At 33.6% G+C, this 23,277-nt stretch overlaps 1 protein-coding gene across 1 annotated transcript; it reads left to right on the plus strand.

The window, feature by feature from the left end:
• Window positions 1-16,124: 16,124 nt before the first annotated feature.
• Window positions 16,125-21,393, plus strand: LOC111397035 (eukaryotic translation initiation factor 3 subunit M-like). The gene is made up of 10 exons (XM_023023711.1): window positions 16,125-16,366; window positions 16,586-16,715; window positions 17,139-17,277; window positions 17,358-17,570; window positions 17,699-17,837; window positions 19,133-19,283; window positions 19,395-19,501; window positions 20,371-20,468; window positions 20,565-20,634; window positions 21,094-21,393. Exons 1-10 carry the CDS (start codon window positions 16,274-16,276, stop codon window positions 21,181-21,183), a joined length of 1,230 nt encoding a protein of 409 aa, XP_022879479.1. The 5' UTR covers window positions 16,125-16,273; the 3' UTR covers window positions 21,184-21,393.
• Window positions 21,394-23,277: the final 1,884 nt, after the last annotated feature.

Below are 23,277 nucleotides of genomic sequence, written 5' to 3' on the forward strand. Positions count from 1 at the left end.
GGATCCGCTTTAAGGGATAATTATGTCTCTGATCCACATAAAATTAAATCACAAACATAATATGTGTTTATACGTACATGAACAACTATATCATGGATATCTTTGAAGAAATCCTTGATGGCAACATTCTCAAATCATTTTAAAATTAATGCAATCCATGAAACAATTTGAGAATGTGTATAGCTATGAAATTTGACCCATCATATCCAAGAATCATACGAATTAATTTCAATAAAATATAGTCCAAAAATTTTGTATGAAAATAATGCAAGTTGTATTGCACAACTCAAAGAAGACTATGTTAAAGGTGACACAACGAATCATATTTCTCCAAAAAATTTTCATACACATGAGATTCAAAAGAATGTCGACATTGATGTTCAACAAATTCACTCAAATGACATGTAGCTGATTTATTCACTAAAGCACTGTAATTATCTACATTCATGAAATTGGTTCACGAGATTGGAATACGCCGACTCAAAAAATTTCAGTCATCAGCATCAAGAAGAGTAGTTGTATCCTTTTTCCTTCGTTTAGGTTTTATCCTATGGAATTTTCCTAGCAAAATTTTAATGAGGTGGCATTTATTTTTAGTACTCCAAAATAATTATACGTATTTTCCTTCGTTTGATTTTTTTCTACAATTGGATTTTTATCAAAATAAGGTCCTAATGAAGTGGATATTTTGTAATGTGTCATTTAAGAAGAAATGCTGTAAATAGTAAGTTTATAAGTCAATAATAATTGTATTCCTGCAACTCTAGAAATTATTATCATTGTATCCCTAGCCATTCCCTATAAATATTTGGCTTTGGATCTAATTGTAATACCCACAAGTCTATTAAGTTTTCTTCTCTCTTCTCTATTTCTCTCCTTTCATAGCATTATATATATTTTTAAGATATTATGAAAGAAAATTAATTAAATGAAGATATATTCATCGATAATATCCATCGATAATATCATACCCTAATATACATCATCTTAATATTGTTTCTCTCACCTTTCACTTTCTCTTTCAAACACTTTATTATTCTCTCTCCCCCTTACACCTTCCATTTTTCTCTCTATAATATATATTGTTCTATAATTCTCTCCTGCATCTCTCTCTCTCTCTCTCTCTCTCTCTCTCTCTCTCACACACACACACACACTCTCTCTCTTTTTCTTACACCTCACAATTTCTTTCTCTATTGTTCTAAAATATTGAATTTTTTTCCGGCATTAAGTGGTCATATTTTGTGACATTTGATAAGATTTTGTGACCTTTAATATAGTTAAATAGGTCATAGTCATAATAACACATAATTTGTGGTCATAATCACATGTTAGTAACAAAACCACGCAAGGTCACAGTTACAAAGAAACGATTATTTGTTACAAAAACATATAATTTATGGTACAATTATGTACGAGTCGAAAATAAAAAAATGTCATAGTTAAAAGACATAAAATATGGATCACAATTGCAAATTTAGTCATAAATCACTGCATGGGCAGCACACTTCAGCAGGACGAAAAAGCTTGCAGTAGAGGATACAGGCAAATTGCGACAGTGGATATAGGTAGACTCAGGCTGGGGACGCAGGCAGATTGTTTGGCAGAACACAGGTTGTCTGAAATAGGCAACTTTTCAGCACAAAAATGAGGTTTCCCTAAGTCCAAACCAGCCATTTTGTGAAGAAAAATACTATAGCCTGCAACATGAAGTTTTGGGGAAGCAAATAGGTAATTTGGCCAACTTACACAACTTATCCATTTGGCCACTTGCAAGATAATATCGAGTAAGCTAAGATCAAGTTGGCACTATGAAAATGACATATCCACTTGCAAGGATATTTGTAGAGAATATCCACTTGATGCCAACTAGAATGAGTTGGAAAGTTAAATGCAACTTGATCAAATGAGATTTAAGACAATTTGCCACTAGTGAGGACCTTTGAATCAAATTAATCTTGGTCATTGATTTCAAGATAACTTGTAAGGTTTTGCCTATAAATAGATATGAAAATCTCATTTGTAAATCATGTAGAATGAAGTGAATTTTATACATTAAAGAGATTGTAAAGTTTTCTCTTTCATTTATACAAAGAAAGTTTCCTTACTTCAAAATTGTCTTCTCGACGTGGTTATAATTTAGCTTCATTGATTAAATTATTTGTAAACATGGAAATGCTGACTTAATGTTTTCTTGTGAGGGATGAAAATTGTCGAACGTTAAGGTCGCACGGTTCTAATTGTTTGGGTATAACAAAACTAGGTCCGTGACTTTGTGCTCTCAATAACAAGGGGGAAAAACGTACTTGATCACAACTTATTTTATGATAAAAATTATCAAATTAATTAGTCACAAGTTATTTATTAATCACAAAAATAATATAGGTTACAATTACAGATTTAATCAAAAATTACACATTTTCTCTAAAGTCACATATTATTTATTTGTCACAAATCATTCGTTTTATTGGTTACAATTACCCAATTATAGTTTACAATATCTTTTAATTCGAACCACCCCACCTTACCACCACCACTACCGCACAAATCTGTACCTCCACCGCACCACCATCACCATGCATATTTTTCTTTTCAATGTCGATTTCTCATCCACACCATTGCCAAAAGAAAAATCATTTTTGAACTTTAAACTCGTACCTCACCCACCCCATCCTACCATTAAAATAATTTGCATTTACCCGAAAGCTCGAAACACATCTACCCAACCGGTCATCTATTCTCTTTAGGTAAGTGAAAAAATTGCAAAACAATGAGTTGTCCTACTTAAAAACAAAGATTGAAAATAAAAAATGTGATGAAAAATGTTGAAGATGAAGTGGGACAAGAAGATTACAAAAATTTCATGTAATTAAAATGTAATGCACTTAAAGATTAAGTGGTGCCAATATTTTTAGGGCACTAAGTAACAAGAAATGTTAAAGCGTGGTTACATTCAAACTATTTTTCTTAATGCACCACATTTTAATTATATTAAAGGTTATTAACTATTATTCATTATCACATTTATATCCTTAATTTTTTTATTTATTTTTAACATTTTATTGATTAGAAAATCGTGTCCTTAATCATTATTTTTCATCCAAAAATATTTTTGACGTGCTTCAAATAAGGGTCAATTATTTAATCACATTTTCACGTTGCTATTTATTTTGCTAATTTAAAAATGCAATAGGTAAATGAGAATTTTTACACCATCTTAAACAAAATTTTGGAAAGAAACTATAATTAAGAACAATTTGTATTAATTTGAAAATAAGAATGAAATAAAAAGTTAGAGAAATAAATATGATAATACGTAAAAGTTATGAACCTTTTTGCAATTAAATGTAGCTTATGTTTGGCCTCCATATTTATTAAAAAAAAAAAAACTCAATTTTTAAAAATTCATTTTCAATTACACGTTCTCATATAAAATAATTTTACACGTAAACCAAAATTTTTTCCTTATTTTTTAATCGCACATTTTCCAAACTATCACTATTTCAAAATAATTTTTGTAGCCATTGGAAATACTGTCCACTTTTTTAAAGATCAAAGAGCAGCACAAGGCCATATTTTTTTTTTTTTTTTTTGATACCCAGGTGTCTCAGCTTCGCCAGATTAAATCCTGGACCTCAAGCCTCCGGCCCCTCATTAGCTTGAGGAAGTTAATTGTGAGTTGTGCCCTTATTGGCTCTCAGGTTCCTGCATGGCTTTTACTCCTTCCCCAAAGAGGGCCCTCTCCACTGCCCTCCAGCACCTTGCCTTCGAGATAAATCCCCCTTCCAAGATGCTGCCTTCCAGGAATCGAACCCTCCACGCTTGGTTTGTGAGCCCACCAATGCAATTGTTCCACCAACTCGGATGTGCCCCGGGGGGCAACACAAGGCCATATTCACTCTTGAAAGTAGTTTCCCAATTGTTAAGGTTTTTGAAGATTAAGTAAATACCCATTAGCTAATTTTCTTAAGTCAATGTTCTCTCCTCCATTCCTTCCCTCCCTTTAGCATGTCGCTTTCTTGATCAATGTTAATTCCTAAACCTGTAGCTATGCCAAGGATATAACGGATGCAGCAAGGCATTATATGATTAATATGATAATTTTAAATTTAATTAGAACGAAGAAAGACGGTTCCAAAGGAAAGAAAATCTTTTACACAATTTCCAGATTTCAGAACATAAAGCATCAAGTTTCAGTTGGGAAAAAAAAAACAACCATCTTTGTATGTTCTTTACAATAATTTACAGCCCTTCTAATATTCTTGCATTGACAAACTCTCCAAATATGTACAACATTTGTATCGAAAATTGAAGTCAATGGTAAATCCATTTACCATGACAAAAAGAAAATTATTTTGCCGCTGTGGAATAAAGTAAAAGTTGTTGTCAACAAAAAAGTTATGTGCAGTCTCATGTTTAGAAAAAGAAAGAAAAAAATTAGGTTTATGTTTGTGATGGAATAATAATTTATTTTATTAAAAAGTTTATTAAAACCCTACTTATATAATTTTATTTAAGGCTATTTATGTAAATAAGAAAGATACTAAAAACGGTAATTATATTACCACCACAAAATTTAATAAGTGCACCAAATTTTTAATTTTTTTCTTATTTACTTAAATGACCTTAAGTATAATTACATAATTAGGATTAATATACTTTTAATTATTCATACCACATTATAATCACACTACTGACGTAAACCTAATTCATTCTTCTTCTTTATGTTACGAAAATTTGTACGTAATAACTCCCCAGAAATTTTCTTGCTTGAAGGTAATAATTTGTAGGTGTCATTGTATGCAAAATCCAAAGGTTGGAGTCTGATAAAGCAAGTTTACTGACAAAGAGATATAGACCCATTTCTTTAAAATCAAGTTTTCATCTTCCCTTCTTTGAAAAAAAAAATTAAGAAAAAAATAGCGTGGATGAAAAGAAAAACTTACCCATTTCTCTTGATAATGTGAATAAGAAGAAATGGGTAGGGCTTTTTACTTCTTTTTTTATCCGGTCCATATAAAGTAGCAGTAGCCTAGTGCTCTCTTCTTTGCCATGGATGCGTGTTGTTATAATATAGTGTTGTTAATGAAACCGAACTATCACATATCGTATATGTAGTTTAAATATCGATTTTGAGCATATCGTATATGCAGTTTACCGTATTTGCAGGAAGCTTATCATAGATACAGCTTACCATATTTGCAGACATTTGCAGTTTACCGTATATGCAGTCTATCATATTTGCAGCTTACCATATATGCTACCTATCGTATATACTTCCTACCGTATATGCTTTTAATCGTATTTGCACATATTTTCTGTACCCTTTTCATATATACCGTATTTTCACTTACACATAGAAATACCGTGTATGTAACATACATATACCGAATTGTATTTATCAACTGTTAGTAAGAAAATTCAGATATTTTTTTTCTTTTTCAATTTTTATTTCTAACATAAAGATAACAAACAAGTAAACTGCAAAATATATGAATTAAGTAAATTGTAAACATGTAAATCGTTAAATAAATTTGCAAGAATAAATTGCAAATATGTAATTGTACAATAAATATATAGTAGATGAATTTTCAACCCGAGGCCTGTGCGAGTGCTTAAAACAGATTCGCCCACTTACCGTAAATGCTTGAGGTCTAATCCAAGCGTCTGTTTTTCTAGGTTACAATGATAAAACTTGTAGAATCTGATCACTACAGATACTACTCTAGCAAACTGATACAGCGTCTGAACGATATCACACGACCTTACTGGACAAATATGCATATATAGGAAGAACTGAAAACAGTACAGATGTAGAGAGGAAGAGGACGATTTTTTCATCTGTGAAAATTACTGAAAACTGAGTTTAATTATATAGACTTAATCTGTCTATTAATCATTGGAGTTACATCAGTTTTTGCAGTTTCAGAAACTCAAGAGTCAGTGGAGAAAGCAAGGGAAAAATTGCAAAATATGGACACTCCAAAGGGGCCAATTTTTGCTCTGTTCGATCCGACATTCGTGTACGCAGGTCGCGCCTGTATACAAGTTCAAGGTCCAAAGGCAATTTCGATCCATGATTTGCATCTCCCTGCGCGCGCACGTGGAGAGAGTCTCTATGCTACACACGATTATACCCTTCCACGGATCAACTTTGATCTTTCAAATTGGACCAACAGGTCCCACTGAAAATCTTGCCAAAAGTGAGTCATTTACTCATTTTTTCTAACAATCCTCCACATAAATGAAAATTGGAAGAGACATGAGACCGTGAGATACAAGACTTGGTGACCGTAAGATATAAGAATTGGTTATAAAGTTCAATGGTTGAAGCCTGCATAGGATAGGTAGGTATTATCCTTTGAACCTTCTCTTGTGAAAGCATATTTATTTTACTAACTGATCAGTAAACGTGTTGTCCTTGAACTGTTCTGCCGTTTATGTAAACGATGATGTACTTCACACAGGATTCTTCCTAACACAATTCAGTTCTCATTGTATTGTCGTTTTGGCCATGAACATATGCCTAGTTATGTGAGAGTTCTTAAGAATTGAGCCCCACACAATTCTCTTAGAAGCGTCCTTACTTCTTTCTCATATAGGTGATTTCTTATTACAAGTAACCCGCATTACTTGGCTCGATTTTCAACTCATAAGAATCATTAAAAGTCTATTGCTTAACTTTCATCCTTATGGGCATTACTATTACATCATAGGAATGGACAGGAGATAACACCCCCATAGTGATTTTATTAAATCTTTACGATTAGATTGTCCATTTGAACGTAGATCTTGGGATCTCCAGTCAACTAGATTGGGTTTTCTTTGTAATGATTATCCATTCAAGGGCTTAAGTCCCATTTTTTTTGATAATTTCCCAACTAACTTTTTATTCAACCCTTTGCTTAGCAGATCCGCAATGTTATCTTTTGACCTTACGTAGTCAATAGTGATAACTCCAATTGAGAGTAGTTATCTTATGGTATTGTATCTCGACATATATGTCTAGACTTATCATTGTACATGTTATTCTATACCCTTCCTATTGCTGATTGACTATCAAGATATATGCAAATTATTGGCACGGGTTTTGGCCATCTTAAAATATCCTCTAAGAAGTTGCACAACCACTCAACCTCTTCACCACATTTATCTAGAGCTATAAACTCAGTTTTCATCGTAGATTTGACTATAACTGTTTGCTTAGAGGATTTCCACGATGTGATAGCACCTCCAATGTGAACACAAATCAACTGGTGGATTTTGAGTCTTTTACATCAGATATCCAATTAGCGTCACTGTATCCTTTGATGATCGATGGATATCTGGTATAATGTAGTCCATAGTCACGAGTATATCTTAAGTATCTTAATACTCTTTCTATTCTTTTCTAGTGATCAGCTCCTGGATTACTTCTATATCTACTTAGTTTACTGACTATGTAGGCTATGTCTGATCTTGTACAGTTCATCAAGTACATAGACTTCCAATAATTCTTGAGTATTATACTTGAGAGACACTTTCACCTTTTCTTTTTAGATAGATGTTGACTTGCATCTATCGGTGTTCTAGCCAAGCCAGTATCATCCTTATTGAACTTTTCTAGAATTTTGTCCACATCATGTGACTGACTTAGAACAAGTCCATCTGATGTTCTTGAGATTTTCACTCCAAGTATAACATCAACTAAACCTATATCTTTCATGTTAGATCTCGAATTTAACATATTTTTAGTGGATTCAATCATCTTATTGTCGCTACCAACAATAAGCATGTCGTCAATGTAAAGACACAAGATGACGTAGCCATCTTTAATGTCTTTGAAGTAAACACATTTGTCACACTCATTGATTTTAAATCCACTCAATATCATGATATTATCAAATTTTTTATGCCATTGTTTGGGTTCTTGTTTCAAGCCATATAGTGACTTCACAAATTTACAAATTTTCTTTTCTTGCCCTGGTGACGGAACTCTCGGGTTGTTCCATATATTTTTTTTCTAAATCTCATTTAAAAGGCAATTTTAACATCCATTTGATGTACTTCAAGACTTCACAAAGCAGTAATCGCAAGTATCAACCTAATGGATGTTATTATCGTTATTGGAGAATACGTATCAAAATAATTAAGGCTTTCCCTTCGTTTGTAACCTTTTATTACTAATCTGGTCTTGTACTTTTCGATAGTTCCATCTGCTCTTATTTTTCTTTTGAAAATTCATTTATAATTTAGCGGTTTGCTTCCTAGAGGAAAACCCATTAGCTCACATGTATGATTTTGCAGTATGAAATCTATTTCACTTTTAATGGCATCCTTCCCTTGAGGTCCTTCCGAGAAATTCATAGCCTCTTGATAACTTTGAGGTTCACTTTCTAGCATATAGGTCAGAAAATTAGGACCATACAATTTTTCTGTCCTTTTCCGTTTGCTTTGTCTAACCCTAGTCTCCTTTCCTAGTTCTTCGTCATAACTATTTTCAGTCATAGTCTCATATGTTCGTTTGAAAGAGTTTGCTTCTTCTTTGGACTTGTACGGAAATACATGTTCAAAGAATGAAGCATTTCTTGATTCCAATATCGTGTTTTTGAGTATGTCTGGAATTTTAGAATCATACTCAAGAGACTGATAAGCATTACTATTGTGTGCATAGCCAATGAAGATGCAATTTACTGTTTTTGGTCCTATCCTTACCTTCTTTGGTATTAGAACGGTTATTTTATCAAGAAACCCCACACTGTAAGTATTTATAAGAAGACTTTCTTTCTTTCTATAACTCATAAGGGGTATTTTCTATTTTCTTTCGGGGCATCTTATTTAAAAGGTAATTTGCTGACAGCACAGCTTCCCCCGACATGTTCTGAGGTAATCTAGAATTTACTAGTATTGCATTCATCATTTCCTTTAAAGTAAGATTTTTTTTGTTCAGCAACACTGTTTTGTTACTGTGAATAAGGTGCAGTGGTTTCATGTATGATTCCTATTGCGTGCAGAATTCAGCAAATGGTGTTTCATTCTCACCATCTCGATCGTTTCTCAGCACCTTAATTTTCCTATTAAGTTGAGTTTAAACTTCATTCTTATAAAGAATAAATTTCGCTATAGCTTCATTTTTACTTTTTAGCAAATACACATAATAGTATTTGGTGCTATCGTCGATAAAAGTAATGAAATATTGTTGCCACCTCATGTTTGTACCAATTTTGAATTACATACGTCACTGTGAATTAAATCAAGTGGTTCTATGTTCCGTTCAATTGATTTAAACGATAACCTTGTTAATTTTGTCTCAACACAAGTTCCACACTTATATTTGGAGTCAATGTGAAACTCGGGCATGCAATTCAAGTTAACTAGTCTTCGTAAAGTATTATAGTCAACATGTTCTAGTCTACCATATCAAAAATGGGAAGATTCAAGCAAATAAGCAGAAAAGTTTGCTTTATTCATTTTTGGTTTAACTACCATTACATTCAGTTTAAACATACAGTCGGAAACATAACATTTTCCGACAAACATTCTACTTTTCAAAAAAATAACTTTGTTTAACTCATATACAATGCGAAAATCATGCTTATTCAAAAGCGACTCGGACACTAGGTTCTTGTGAATTTTCGACACATCTTGTGCCATGTAGTCAACCACATTTGTTTCTTTCTTCTTCTTTAACAATTTGCACTCTTAAGACTTGTGATCCACTTTGTCACAGTTGAAGCATTTTCCTTGAAATTTATTCTTAGAAATTCTACCTTTCGGTCCTTGTTTGGTCATTTTGCCACTGGATAACCCAGACTTGTTTTTGTAACTATTACTACTTTGACCATGCTCCACAACATTGTCTTTAGCCGTACCAAGATTGAACCACTTCTTTTCAGAACTTTTGTTGTCTTCTTCAATTCGAAGTCTAACAATTAATTCTTCGACATTTATTTCCTTTTGTTTGTGCTTTAAATAACTCTTCAAATTTTTCCATGTGAGGGGCAATTTTTCAATAATTGCAACCACTTGAAAAGTTTCACTCAAAATCATCTATTTGGCATGAATTTCATGAAGAATCACTTGGAGCTCTTGCACTTGACTGGTAACTGTTTTGAAGTCCACCATTTTATAGTCTAAGAATCTACCGACAATGAACTTTTTAGCTTTGGCATCCTCAATTTTATATTTTCGATCCAAAGACTCCTACAACTCTTTAGTAGTTTTCATAGTACTATACACATTGTATAGTGTGTCTGCTAAACTGTTCTTAATGTAGTTTCGACACGGAAAATCTAAAGGTTCCAAGCATTAAGTGCACTGATTGCTTGAACAACTCCCTCAAGAAGCAGTCTCAGTCAAGAATCTTGCAAGATTTAAAGTGGTCGGGTTAATAGCATTTTCTGCTGCCACCTTTCGAAATTCAAGTCATTGAATTTCTTGGTTTTTCTCCATGATTAACCGGTACATTAACGGTATGACCAGTTATTGGAGCCATAGTTTGACTCACAACATGACTTGACAATTTAGCCACAGTCTGAGCCATAACAGAGCTTGGCCCTTGAGCCAAAGCAGAGCTCACAGCCTGATTTTCAGTAGGCACATTTTGTGTCACATTTATGTTGGTCGATTCGATTGCCATTTCTGAAAGTCAAACAAAAAAAATTATTTCTAAATATACTGCTTATTGTAGGCAGCTTACCGTATTTGCAGGTAGCTTATTGTATATACAGCTTACCATATTTGTAGACAGCTTACCGTATTTGCAGCTTGCCATATATGCTGCATATCGTATTTGCAGCTTACCGTATATGCTGTCTACCGTATATACTTCCTACTGTATATGCTTTTAACTATATTTGCACATATTTTCTTTACCCTTTTTATATATACCGTATTTTGACTTACATGTAGAAATACCGTATATGTAACATACATATACCGAATTGCATTTACCAACTGTTAGCAAGTAAATTCAGATATATATTTTTTTCTTTTTTGATTTTTATTTCTAACATAAATATAACAAACAAGTAAATTGCAAAATATATGAATCAAGTAAATTGCAAATGTATAAATCACTAACTAAATAAATCTGCAAAAATAAAGTGCAAAAGTATAATCGTAAAATAAATAAATAGCAGATGAATTTTCAGCCCGAGGCCTATGTGAGTACAGTTTCCTTAAAATAGATTCGTCCACTCATCGTAAGTGCTTAAGGTCTAATTCGAGCGTCTGTTTTTCAGAATACAACGGTAAAACTTGTAGAATGTGAGCACCACAGATACTATTTTGACGATCTGATACAACGTCTAAACAATATCACCACGACCTTACTGGACAAATATGCGTATGCAAGAAGAATTGAAAATAGTACAGATGCAGTGAGGAAGATGACGATTTTCTCATCTGTGAAAATTGCTGGAAGCTGAGTTTAATTAAATAGACTTAATCTATCTATTAATCATTGGAGTTACATCAGTTTCCACAGTTTCAGAAACTCAAGAGTCAGTGGAAAAAGTAAGGAAAATGGGCCAATTTTTGCTCCGTTCGGTTCGACATTAATGTACGCAGGTCGCGCCCGCATATAAGCTCAAGGTCCGAAGGCAATTTCGGTCCGTGATTTGCACCCCCTGTGTGCGCAAGTGGAGAGAGCCTTTATGCTACGCATGATTACACCCTTCCAATGTGCAACCATATTTAAAGTGGTTTTTGCTTTCATATTTTTCCTATGTGGGACACACATTTTTTCCACATAAATCATCTTCCAATGTCATCTTCGAGCTCCAATTTCTCATTCATCCATTCATCAGTTTTGGCAAATAAATATATGATTTTGATGCTCTCACGAAGGAGAACACGAATTAATTTTGATCTTCCAAATTGGACCAACAGGTCCCATAAAAAATCTTGCCAAAAGTGAGCTATTTACTTATTTTTTCCAACACCTACAATATAGAAAAGAACGCGGGTGGAAAGAAATGCCTGGAAGGAAAGAAAAATATAAAGTCTGTTGTGGTGTATTTATTATAATCTAGAATTCTTCTTTTATATTAAAAATTAGGTATGTAATTGTAAATTTGTTGTAGTGTATTTATTAAAACTATGTTTTAATTGTGGTGTGAATATAATGTGGCACATTTAATAAAATTTTGTGATGTTAATTTAATTGTCGAATTGATTGTTTATTGGGTCATTAAGCTTAGGTACATATCTTTTATTTGTCATTGAAATTTAAAATGTTGAATTTTGATTATTGAACTTAAATCCTTATCTTCGATTGCTCATTAATATTTAAAATATCGAGTTTTGACCACTAAATTTTGAAAAATGTTATATGTTATTCACTAGCATAAATGCCGAATTTTGAAAAATGTCGAGTTTATAGTGAGTAATGCACAACATTTTTCAAAATTCATGGGCCAAAACTCGACATTTTAAGTTTCAGTGAGTACTCGTAGACGTAAATCTAAGTTCAGTGATCAAAACTCGACATTTAAAACTTTAAGACTAGTTAAAGACATGAACCTTAGTTAAGTAAATATTAAAACAATTAACTCATGATTATTCTACTAAAAATTGTGATGCATTTAATAAAATTCGTAATGATAATATAAATAGGGAACACTACATAAATCTTCCATTTAAATATTACATTTCAAAACTAACAAACTTCTAAAAATCTCTCAAAAATCATGTGATAATTAAATTTATTAAATATTTAATTATAATATAGTATAATTAACCTAATTACCCAACCCCACCTCCAACCTACCAACCCATCACATCAAACCCTTCTCTTTCTCTCTCTCTATCCCACCTTGCCTTCGACAACAATTTTGGCGACCTATCCAAAATCGACGACTGCTCTGACAATAATTTCGGCGACCTCCCGATGATGGCTCTGACGACTGTTTCGGCTACTATTCCTGTGACCGCTCACCTTTCTGATGACTACCTTTTTTCTTTTTTATTCTTTTTTGCTAATAACATATGACCAATTCCATTAAATTTGTGACTTGTGCACATTGTGATCTGTAATCAGTTCTATTGAATCTGTAACTTAATCTAGTGGGATGATATGCATACGATCAATTTCAAAATTAAGAAATAAAGTTTGAAATTTCAAAAATCAAATACTATTAAAATTTTAGTTATGAAACAGTTAAACAAAAAAATATATTTGTAATTAAATATATTAAATACACAAATCTTTTTTCTAGACAATAACACGTTATCTGTGTACATTATGACATATAAAATATGATATATAATCTATGATTTGTTATCGTGATTCGTAACATAAAATGTGATCTAGAAATTTGATCTATGACCTGTAAATTTGATCCGTAATTTGTTACTGTTTATGATCAGATCTATGTTATTTGTGACTAACAGTGTCCAAATTTGTATCCAATGTGACTATTTGTGATCAAGTCAATCTAATTTGTGACTATATGTGACTAAGTCACAATTAATTTGGTCACGTACAATGACTTCGTCACAACCAGTCACAACTAAGATGAATTTGGCCACAAACAATCACTATGAAAATAGACTCTGTCATAATCAGTCACAATTAACACAAACTTGGTCACAAAAAGTCACAAATAACGTATAAAATTTTCTTCAGTGTGATTGTTTATGATTGTACGCAACCAAGTCATTTATGTGTGTTATCTTTGACTAACCGTGATCAAAGTTTTCTTCAGTATGATTAACTGTGACTGAATTTGTCATCAATATTATTATATGTGATTAGGTCAATTTTAACCATGACAGTATATGATCAAGTCACAATAGGTTACAACTAGTCATAATAAACGCATACTTGGTCACAAAGCGTTACGATAAATAAATATGCACACACTGTATACCAACACAACATTCCACCTCTAGTCACCACCACCATCACCTCCATTGCACCACTAATACGATCTTCAACTCAAATTCACGACCATAAATACTACCTTCGCTAACCTATGTTATCGTGACTAACTATGGTCAAATTTGTCTTCAATGTAATTGTCTGTGACCACATTAGTCTAATTTTTGACTATATGTAATCAAGTTGCACACAATAGCAGATCTGCCACAAACAGTCACATTAAAAATAGAATTGGCCACACCTTGTTGCTGTTACCACCACCACTCCTAATACCATCAAAAACCAAACACATACCTCCTCACCACAACCTCACCATCACAAAATACAAATTATAGGTCACAATTACAAAACTAATCACAAAACCACACATTTTTAAGTCATATATTATATATTGACTATAATTTATGCATTTTATTAGTCACACTTATCCAATTGTTCGTCTCAATTTCTCTTAATTTGATCTATTCGATCCCACCACCATCGATACCAAAAAAAAAAAAAAAAATACAGATGTCATCTCACCACCCATCCAAACGCACCATACATTAATCACCACCACAACCCATAATCATCACCTCAACAATATCACTAACTACATCTGATGGACGAACTAGGCATCAAAATTCAGGTACTAAGAATCACATTTTCCAAGAAGCATTTTAAAATTATAGGTACTAAAAATAGGGTTTTAAAATTATCCTCTGATTAGATCGATAGTGAAAAGCATAGGCGTGTTGGGCTTCTGTGTCCTTGTTGGTGTTAGTCCTTGGGTAGACCTACTAGGAATGATAGCTGGCTGTGCCTATTATTTTTCTTGAAGATGTAGGTGTTTTGTATTGTGAGAAATTATTAATTGATTTTCAGTTTTTGGGGATTTTTGGTTTGGGAATTTGTAGTTGAGGTTTGATATATTGATTTTTTAGAAATATTGAGGAGAAAAAGGATGGCACAAGTAATGGAAGAAGGGTATAAGCAAATGCCAATTATCACCCCCACTTACCTCATCATTGCCATTATTACAATTATCGATTGCTCCCTCGAGATAATATCACCATATGACTTGTGTTTGTATTGGATGCTTGTACCAAAGCATTACCAAGTCTAGCAAATCGTTATTGTTTTTCAGGGTAGGAGGGATTGGGGTTTGGGGGACGAGGGCTAAAAGATCGATTTGTAAGTTCTGATGAGAGAGAAAATCTTATGGAGAGAATAACAACCCATCATCATCACCTCAACAATGTCATAACTGTTGATGCTACTTGCAACAATGTCGTCGACGAAGCAACCGTCGTTGCTGCAAGTATTGACGGCGGCGCAATGCTTGGCCGCTGTGCACGACGATTCTGCTTCATCGCATACAATGGCATCGTGAATGAGATATGGTAGGGAGGGCCACCCTTAGCATAACCTTCTCTTAAGGCGCGCCACCTACAACCAAAGCCAAAGCTGCGGCAATGCCCTGAATTTGATTCTTTACCGACCAGAAGAAAGAGTAGTAGAGGTGGGTACGTAAAGAGGGGTGATGAAGATAGAGAAAAGGTAGAGAGAGTGATGAAGATAGAGTTTTGAAATGAATTGGGGGTGCGTGGGTGAATCTGTGATGTATGATTGAATTTTTACAATTTAATTACACCCTGATTTGTGAAATGAAAATTAATGCCTCTTATTTTTGAAAACTACTTTTTAAGTGTAGGTTTCTAGGTAATTTTTTCATATAAATACCCTTAGGGTTCATTCGATTGTAAGAATGAAATTTGTATGTAAAGAAAACGAATTCCACAGAATTGAATTGTCTAGAATTTGTTTTACTGAAAATTTTCAATTAAATGTGTTTGATTGGTATAATTTTTCACCTGAAAAATATGAAAATTTGGGATCTTTTCGTGTTTGTTTGCCTTTATTTTTCATGAAAATTGTCAAAAATTTGGGATATTTTGGTATTCGTTTGCCTTTATTTTTCAAGAAAATTGTCAATTAAAGGGATAAAATTTATTACAATTGTGGATAGAATTTATTTCTATTGCAAAAAAAAAAAAAAAATTAAATAAAAAAATTAAACAAAAAATTGAACCTGAAAAAGTGAATTCTCACCAAAATCAAGGAAAATCCAGTCGTGGGCGTAGGGGGAAGGGAAAATCGATTGTCAAAAAAATATTTGTAATCAAAAGAGGAAAAATGCGGAAAATGAACAAATAGGCCTTACTTTGAAAGAGGATTTAAAGTATATAATTACATTAATATCCTCGTTTATATTTCAAATTCTCTCTCTATCCCAAGTTTAGGGTTTTCTTCCAGCACTCTATCCCGGTTTGTTTCTGTAGCCCCGCAAAGGTCTCCGTGGAGCAAACACTAGTTTCAAATTCACTATTTTTCTGAGACTTTTTTCCATTTCCTGCTTAACTTCCTACCATGACTACCGTGGTCCCCACCTCCGAGGAAGATCCCGTTCTCTCCGCCGTCCGTTTCACCGCCGACTTGTCCTGGGCCGACGCTGGTGCCGATGTAATATGTACACACACACGCATATGTTTTTTTACGTATATGAACACTTTATATGTGTATATATCATTTATGTTTGAAATAGTTATTCAAAGGTTTTATTTAAATTCATTGATTTGGCATGAAAAAGTGTGAATTTGTGGTCCTTTGGTGGTGATCTATGGATTTCTATTTGGACCTTGGCATCTAACTGATACGAATTCTTACGTTTGATATTGATAGGTAGCCGAGGAGCAGGTGAGTAGACTGTGTGTGGAGGCACAGGATTGTATGTTACAGAACAGGTGGTTGGATTTAGCCTCACTGATGCTCACCTCGGCTGATATAATTTTCTCCAAAGCGTCCGAGAAAGGTAAAAAAAATTCGGGTCTCTTGTTCCCCATGTTCAATTGTAATTGGGTTACTGAAATTTTCAATAACAGTCTTGCGTCTTAGTGAGAAATTTGTGGCCTTCTAGAATTAAAAGATGCTGATATAATAGAAGCTTCAGGTTTTTCCAGCTTTCATTCAGCTGAAGTGATGATGAAACTTTTGAGCCAGCTGCTCTAGAAAGATGTTGGTAGTTAAATGTTATCCTTTTTTTCCTGCCACCTCGATAAACTATCCAGAATTTTCGTTGACAATACCAAATACGTTGGTTTCCAGTTTTTGAATTATGGGTTGGCTTTTGAATCTCATTCCTTGTATAAGTGAATGATTTCTTCTCATATAATTTATATTATGGTTATGATACTCTTAACTCTTTTGAGCTGCTGTTTGTTAACTTTTGCCCCAGATCTTGAATGTGTTTATACTGTCATTTGCAACCTTGTCAATAAGCCTGAAGGTCTGGGTCAAGTTCACGAGATGGCAGAGCTTATATCTACCAAAGTAACCCAACAGCCAAATGAGAAGCCTGCTCTGCGCTTGAAGATGTAAGGGGCCCTGGTCCTATATATTTTAATTTTTTGAATCTTTTTGCATCTGTGTAATACTTGTTTTTATCCACTTTCAGCATGTTTAACCTCTATAACCTATTGGAAAGCCCATATAGCCGGTTCTTTGTGTACATGAAGGCACTTAATATGGCGGTCAATGGAAAGGTAACCGAACATGTTGTGCCGTCTTTTAAAAAAATGGATGGCTTTTTGAGGGAATGGAATCTTGGAGTTAAGGATCAGAGACAGCTCTTTCTTACAGTTGCCAATATTTTAAAGGAAAATAAAATGTGAGATCTCTATTACATGACTATTGAATTTTTTATTATTATTATTATTATTATTATTATTATTTTTGGCTGAATTATGCAAAAATCAATTTCATAACATGTTTCTTTACCATGTGCTGGAATTTTAGCTCTTCAAAAGATTCTTTCAAATTTCTTGTCAAGTATCTGGCGACTTTCTCCAGTGAAGATGAACTGTCCATGAGTGAAGCAAAGGAAGAAGCAGTCCGTGCCATAGTTGAATTTGTCAAGACACCTGATATGTTTCAGGTATCATTATGAATAGATTTCTTGTAGGTTATCTAATTTCACGTAGTGCTTATAATCAAGCACTTATAGAGTTTGCGAACAGTTATGGAGTTGAATTAGCCCTGGAATTCTGCCCCGACATAGAATCTGCCTCGACATGGAATCAAAACTGAAGTGCCTTTCTGCTTCTCAAATGTTTTGTGTGCTGAATGCTCTTTAAATACAGCTTATTTTATTTGATCTTCCCTGTCCTGAAATTCGTATTTGAGCACATTATTGAACTAATTGAAGTTTATTTTACTTGAGCATCTATGTCCTGAAAATCATATGCAAGTACCTCATTGAACTAGTTGGAATGGACTGCTTGATTGTCCTCATCATGAATTCGCAATAGTTTTGATGCTATTGATATTCATACAATGACAATTAGACTTCATATTTGTCGACTTGGTTGTATTACCAAGGAAGTTGTCATCGTGAAGTTGAGGAGTTTGTGATTCACCATAATTCAGGAGAAATAATAAGCAGACTAGGGTGCATGTTCATAAAAATACATGCCGAAATACAAGATAATGCTGTATCCCCCCCCCCCCAACCCCACCCACTCCTTTCTTGGGCACGTAGTTGGAATGGCAATTTCTATCCCTTTTGATTTGGCTACTCCCTTTTCGATTCCGTAATTTGATGTAAGAAAAGTTCATTAAAGAATGAAACCAGCACTATATAATTCTATATTAGAGCTGATTGTGTTCTGGATAGTTATCCTAGTCTCAATAACAAAATGACCCTTTTGAGTACATCTTATCTCTTAGGACCCCTAGTATTTAGTTTGCTCTTCCTTGCTTATTATGAAAGATAACAATGGAATAGTTTATCTATTTTTATTTTCATCTCTCATAGACAAATAACGTAAATTTTTTTAGCATAAATCAACCTTTCTTAATATCTGCTTTACTGTTGACATGTGCATATTTCTGTTTCAAATTTTAAAAGTTATTTGTCAAGCAGGTTTGGTTAATCATTTGGGTGTTGATTTATAGGCTATAAGATATTTACATCCACTGTGCCTTATATGTTGTTTCTACTGCGTTATAATGACTAATTAATTATCCAGCACCATGTCATTATTGTACCATGCTGTTGTATGGCTTATTGTTTCTTGCCCCGTATTTCTCTTCCTTGGCCTCTTTACTTATACTGTGTCATGATGACTCTTAATTATCCAGTACCATGTCATTATTGTACCTTGCTCTCATATGGCTTTTGTTTCTTGCCCCTTCTTTCTCTTCCTCTTTAATTCTGTGTTTGTGTGCCAGTGTGATTTGCTGGATATGCCTGCTGTAGCACAACTGGAGAAAGATGCTAAATATGCACAGGTGTATCAGCTTATAAATATCTTTTTGACTCAGAGGCTTGATGCATACTTTGACTTCCATACAGCTAATTCTACTTTACTAGAGAGCTACGGTAACCATTTGCTTTTGTGATGTTTGAAACATTGGTTATCGGATGAGTTAAGTTTGATATGGTAGTTTCATTTAATATGCTTGCTGGACATTGCTGTACTGGATCTTGTAGGGCTTGTCCATGAAGACTGCATTGAGAAGATGAGGCTGATGTCGCTTGTAGATCTGGGCAAAAATGAACCTCAAATTCCTTATTCATTGATAAGGGACACACTTCAGGTAGTTTTATTTTTCTTTTTATTCTTTTAAGTAGTCTTTTCGTATTACCTGTTTCCAATGTTAAAAAGGCTTAATTGAGTAACGAGGTATTTGATGCAAGAGGCTCTTTTAGGCATAAGCCTTGAGGCAAACCTATAAAATTACTCATAAAAATATAAAAATACAAAACATCCATTCATAATAAGCTATAACTATCTTAAAGTTTCCATAGTAAAACAAATGAACAAACATAGAAGTTTAACTTGCATTATAAAGTAATAAATTCTGAAATTAGTAATCACCTAGCTAAATTATAATCTACTATTAGAACTGTAAACAACTTAGCTTCCATTTGACAAATTTATAAATAGGAATAGTTAAATGAACAATAGCGGGTCATACGATATGTGGGGATAAAATTTAAAATCAGTGTTTGAATTTGGGTGACATTGTAAACCAATTTAGAAATGTATCGAAAAGGAGGCTGAGAAATGTAATATTATCAGTACTAACACGATCTTTAAGGGAACCATCACCGTCTTCCTCTTTATCGCTAAAAAGTATCTTCTCATTATCCTCCGCTTATAACGGTGTATTCTCCTTTATTTTTCCTTTCTGTATAAGCAGAAAAAAGAATATAGAAGAACCCTACAACATACTGGGTTGTAAAGAAACAACCCGAAAAGCTAAGTCTAGTAGTTGAATAACTTGAGGCAAACATGTACATGCTTGTTAGTTACCTTGAGGTGTAAGCCTCACAAACAACAGTGAAGGTGCTGGATTCGGGGTGTTTTATGGAAACCTCATGTGAGGCGAGATTAGAGGTATAAGCCTCAAATAGTGTTTGAAACGATGCGTGTTTCTTTACATTGATCTTTGGTTTTTTGCAGATTGAAGACAATGAGGTGGAACTATGGGTTGTCAAGGCAATCACGGCTAAGTTAATGGACTGTAAAATTGATCAGATGAACCAAGTAGTTCTCGTGAGGTGTGCAATAGAGCCTTCTCCTCCTCTCTGTTTCCTACAACTAGAGTGTGTTATGTATTTACAATACAAGAGTTGATTTTACTATTTTGGGTGCAGCCGCTGGATAGAGCGTAGGTTCGGGCAGCATCAGTGGCAGGCCCTTCGAATGAAGCTTGCAAGTTGGAGGGTAATGTGTTAATTTATTCATGATGCATGTTTAGCTGAGCTTAAAAAGTCACTTATATAAGCAAGTTTACTTAAACGTAAATAAGCAAGTTTAATAATGAATAATTTTTTAATTAGTGAAAGTGAATATACGTTGCTTATTTTTCATAGTAACCTGAAGGGTTACTTTAAAAATAAGTTACTATTTTACTTAAACGTAACAGAAAAGTAGTAAATCCAAACATGTTTAGAGATAAAAAGTAACTTAAAAGGTGTTTTTGTTTTCCTAAATGTTTAACGATATGTGCTTATGTGAACTGAATAGTCATTTTTACGCCAAGTATACACTTCTTTGTCCTATAATAAAAACCATCCATTGGCATATGAACATGAGCTTGTTGTGATGCCTGGTGGATGTGCTTAATCACTTTCGTGGATAACATATTCAAGAAATTTATTTAAATATCGAATATCTTTGCAGGGTAACATTGCAAATGTGATGAGCACCATTCAAGCTAACAAGATAAGTGAAGATGGCGTTCAGGCAACACAGGGGCTGGCGATTCACTGAGATTTTGTTTTCTAAATTAGCAAATGTTAATGATGGACGGCTCTAGTTCAGAACACTACTCGTATTGGATTGCCTGGCATTGGCAAGTGTTTAATCTTGAAACGAGACCCAACTCAATTCAGCACGTGTTAGAGGAATCATGATTTTTGTCGAAACTAAAAACTAAATTTAATGCATGTATCTTGTCAAATTTGGCCGAAGAGTCCATGAGCCGCGATCTTTTCAATTCTGTTCGTGTTACATGGATGTAATACCCTTTTTTGCCCTTTACCGGACAGGTGATTTGTGTTGGGAGTGAATTTAGTCCCCGTTTGCCCCGTTCTCTTTCTCATTCTGATTCTCTCTCTCTCTCTCTCTCTCTCTCCCTCTTGTTCTTTCTTATTTTCAACTACACAATCTTTCATAAAATAATATTATATGCAAATTAAAATTTTTTCATTTTTTTTCAATAACGTATTATTCAACAAAACACTATTTCTACCATTAAAATTTAGCAAGAATGGGGCCCAAACGGGGGGCTTAAGAATTTTGGGATATGTTTGGACAGTTATGTTTCAGTATTTAAGAATGTACCCTACGCATGGTTGAATTCTTGACCTAGTATACCATGGGTAAACTAAATGTATGTGGGACCCATTGAACTAACGTGGCACGGAAGAATTCAGCATATGGGTTGAGTTAAAGAGCGAATGTAAAGATCTAGCTTGGCACATGGCTCGAACCGAGCCAAGACTTGTGGAGTTCAGCCCCGGAGATCGACCGTGTTGTGGTCGAGAAGTCCGAATTCAAGACGCTATTGAGGTCAAGGTAAATGAGCTTGCATCCGCAGCAAGGGCTAAACTAAGGGTCTGTTTGATATGATTTTTGTTTTTTATAGAAGAGCTTTTGATAGAAATCATTTTAATTTTTGAGCTTTAGGATCTCAAAAACTCTTTTTTAAGTTTTCAAAAGTAATGTCAAACGAACCCTAATCCATCCTAAAAGGTTGAATCCCAATTTTGAGGGTCCCTACTGTCCTGCCCCTGGAGTATCGTGAAAGAGGTAAATCGCGGGATGTGTCTCAATAGGTCAGGGAATAAGAGTTTGTCCGTACAATTGTGTTTACAAAGAGTTCAATTTTACACAAACTCATCTTAGTTAAGACAGAAGGTGGGTGTTGAGCTGGGAGCATGCATTGCTAATGGTCCATATGCAACTACACTTGGTAATGATTTCAAGACGACGTATACGAACTTTTGATATCCGATTACAAAGTGTGAAACTTCTAAAATTCACTATAATTCGGTTATGTAATCTCCCTCTATCTTCTACTGTCATAATCCAAAGTCAATAGGTAAGAGATTCCCTTAATCGTATTTTAGTTATTATTAATATTCGATGTAGGGATTAATGAACTGAAATCTGAAAAGCAAACCGGTTTAATGAACATTTTCTATGAAATCGAAGAGTTTAGTAAATCAGCTAAATTAATGTATAAATATTCATGCCAATTGATGAAGTCAAACAAACCCTAAGTGTGGTTTAATTAACATATAATTATCCAAGTGTGGTTTAATTAACATATAATATAAATATCTAAGTGTGGTTTAATGAACATATATTCACGCTACAAGCTTGTAATCAAACAAATTCTAGTTTTAAACTTATTTATACGAAATTATTAATTAAATGTATTTGATTGACTTAATTTTCAATTTAGAACGCATTTCTGAAAACTGTGAATTGCCTAGAAAATAATAATCAACCTCCTAAAGAAAAGTTTATTTATAGTTTGTACAACCCTTGTTTGTGTCTCATTCTTCTAATAATTCATTTTTTCAAAACTCATTTTCAACTATATATTTTTCAATAAAATAATATTATACGTAAATCAAAAACTTTTTTTTTCATTTTTAATCACACATTCTCCATCAATCACTATTTAAAAATACATTAATTCTATCAAAATGAGGCTCAAACAAGGGCTGTACTTTTCTTTAGAATATAAATCTAACAATGAATAAAAGTTAGGATCTTTAATACAATTAAACGTGAGGTAATGCCCATGCTTGATAGATTTTTTTTAGGAAAGAATGTGTTTTTAAATAGTAAATT

This window comes from Olea europaea, chromosome 7 (genome assembly GCF_002742605.1).
Source record: "Olea europaea var. sylvestris chromosome 7, O_europaea_v1, whole genome shotgun sequence".
Taxonomy (NCBI): domain Eukaryota; kingdom Viridiplantae; phylum Streptophyta; class Magnoliopsida; order Lamiales; family Oleaceae; genus Olea; species Olea europaea.

What these genes read in the sequence shown, in the direction of transcription:
- LOC111397035 (XM_023023711.1), top strand. Translation starts at nt 16,274, where the DNA reads ATGACTACCGTGGTCCCCACCTCCGAGGAAGATCCCGTTCTCTCCGCC. An exon ending in GGGCCGACGCTGGTGCCGAT is followed by an intron (nt 16,367 to 16,585) that starts GTAATATGTACA and finishes TGATATTGATAG; the next exon opens with GTAGCCGAGGAGCAGGTGAG. An exon ending in CCTGCTCTGCGCTTGAAGAT is followed by an intron (nt 17,278 to 17,357) that starts GTAAGGGGCCCT and finishes ATCCACTTTCAG; the next exon opens with CATGTTTAACCTCTATAACC.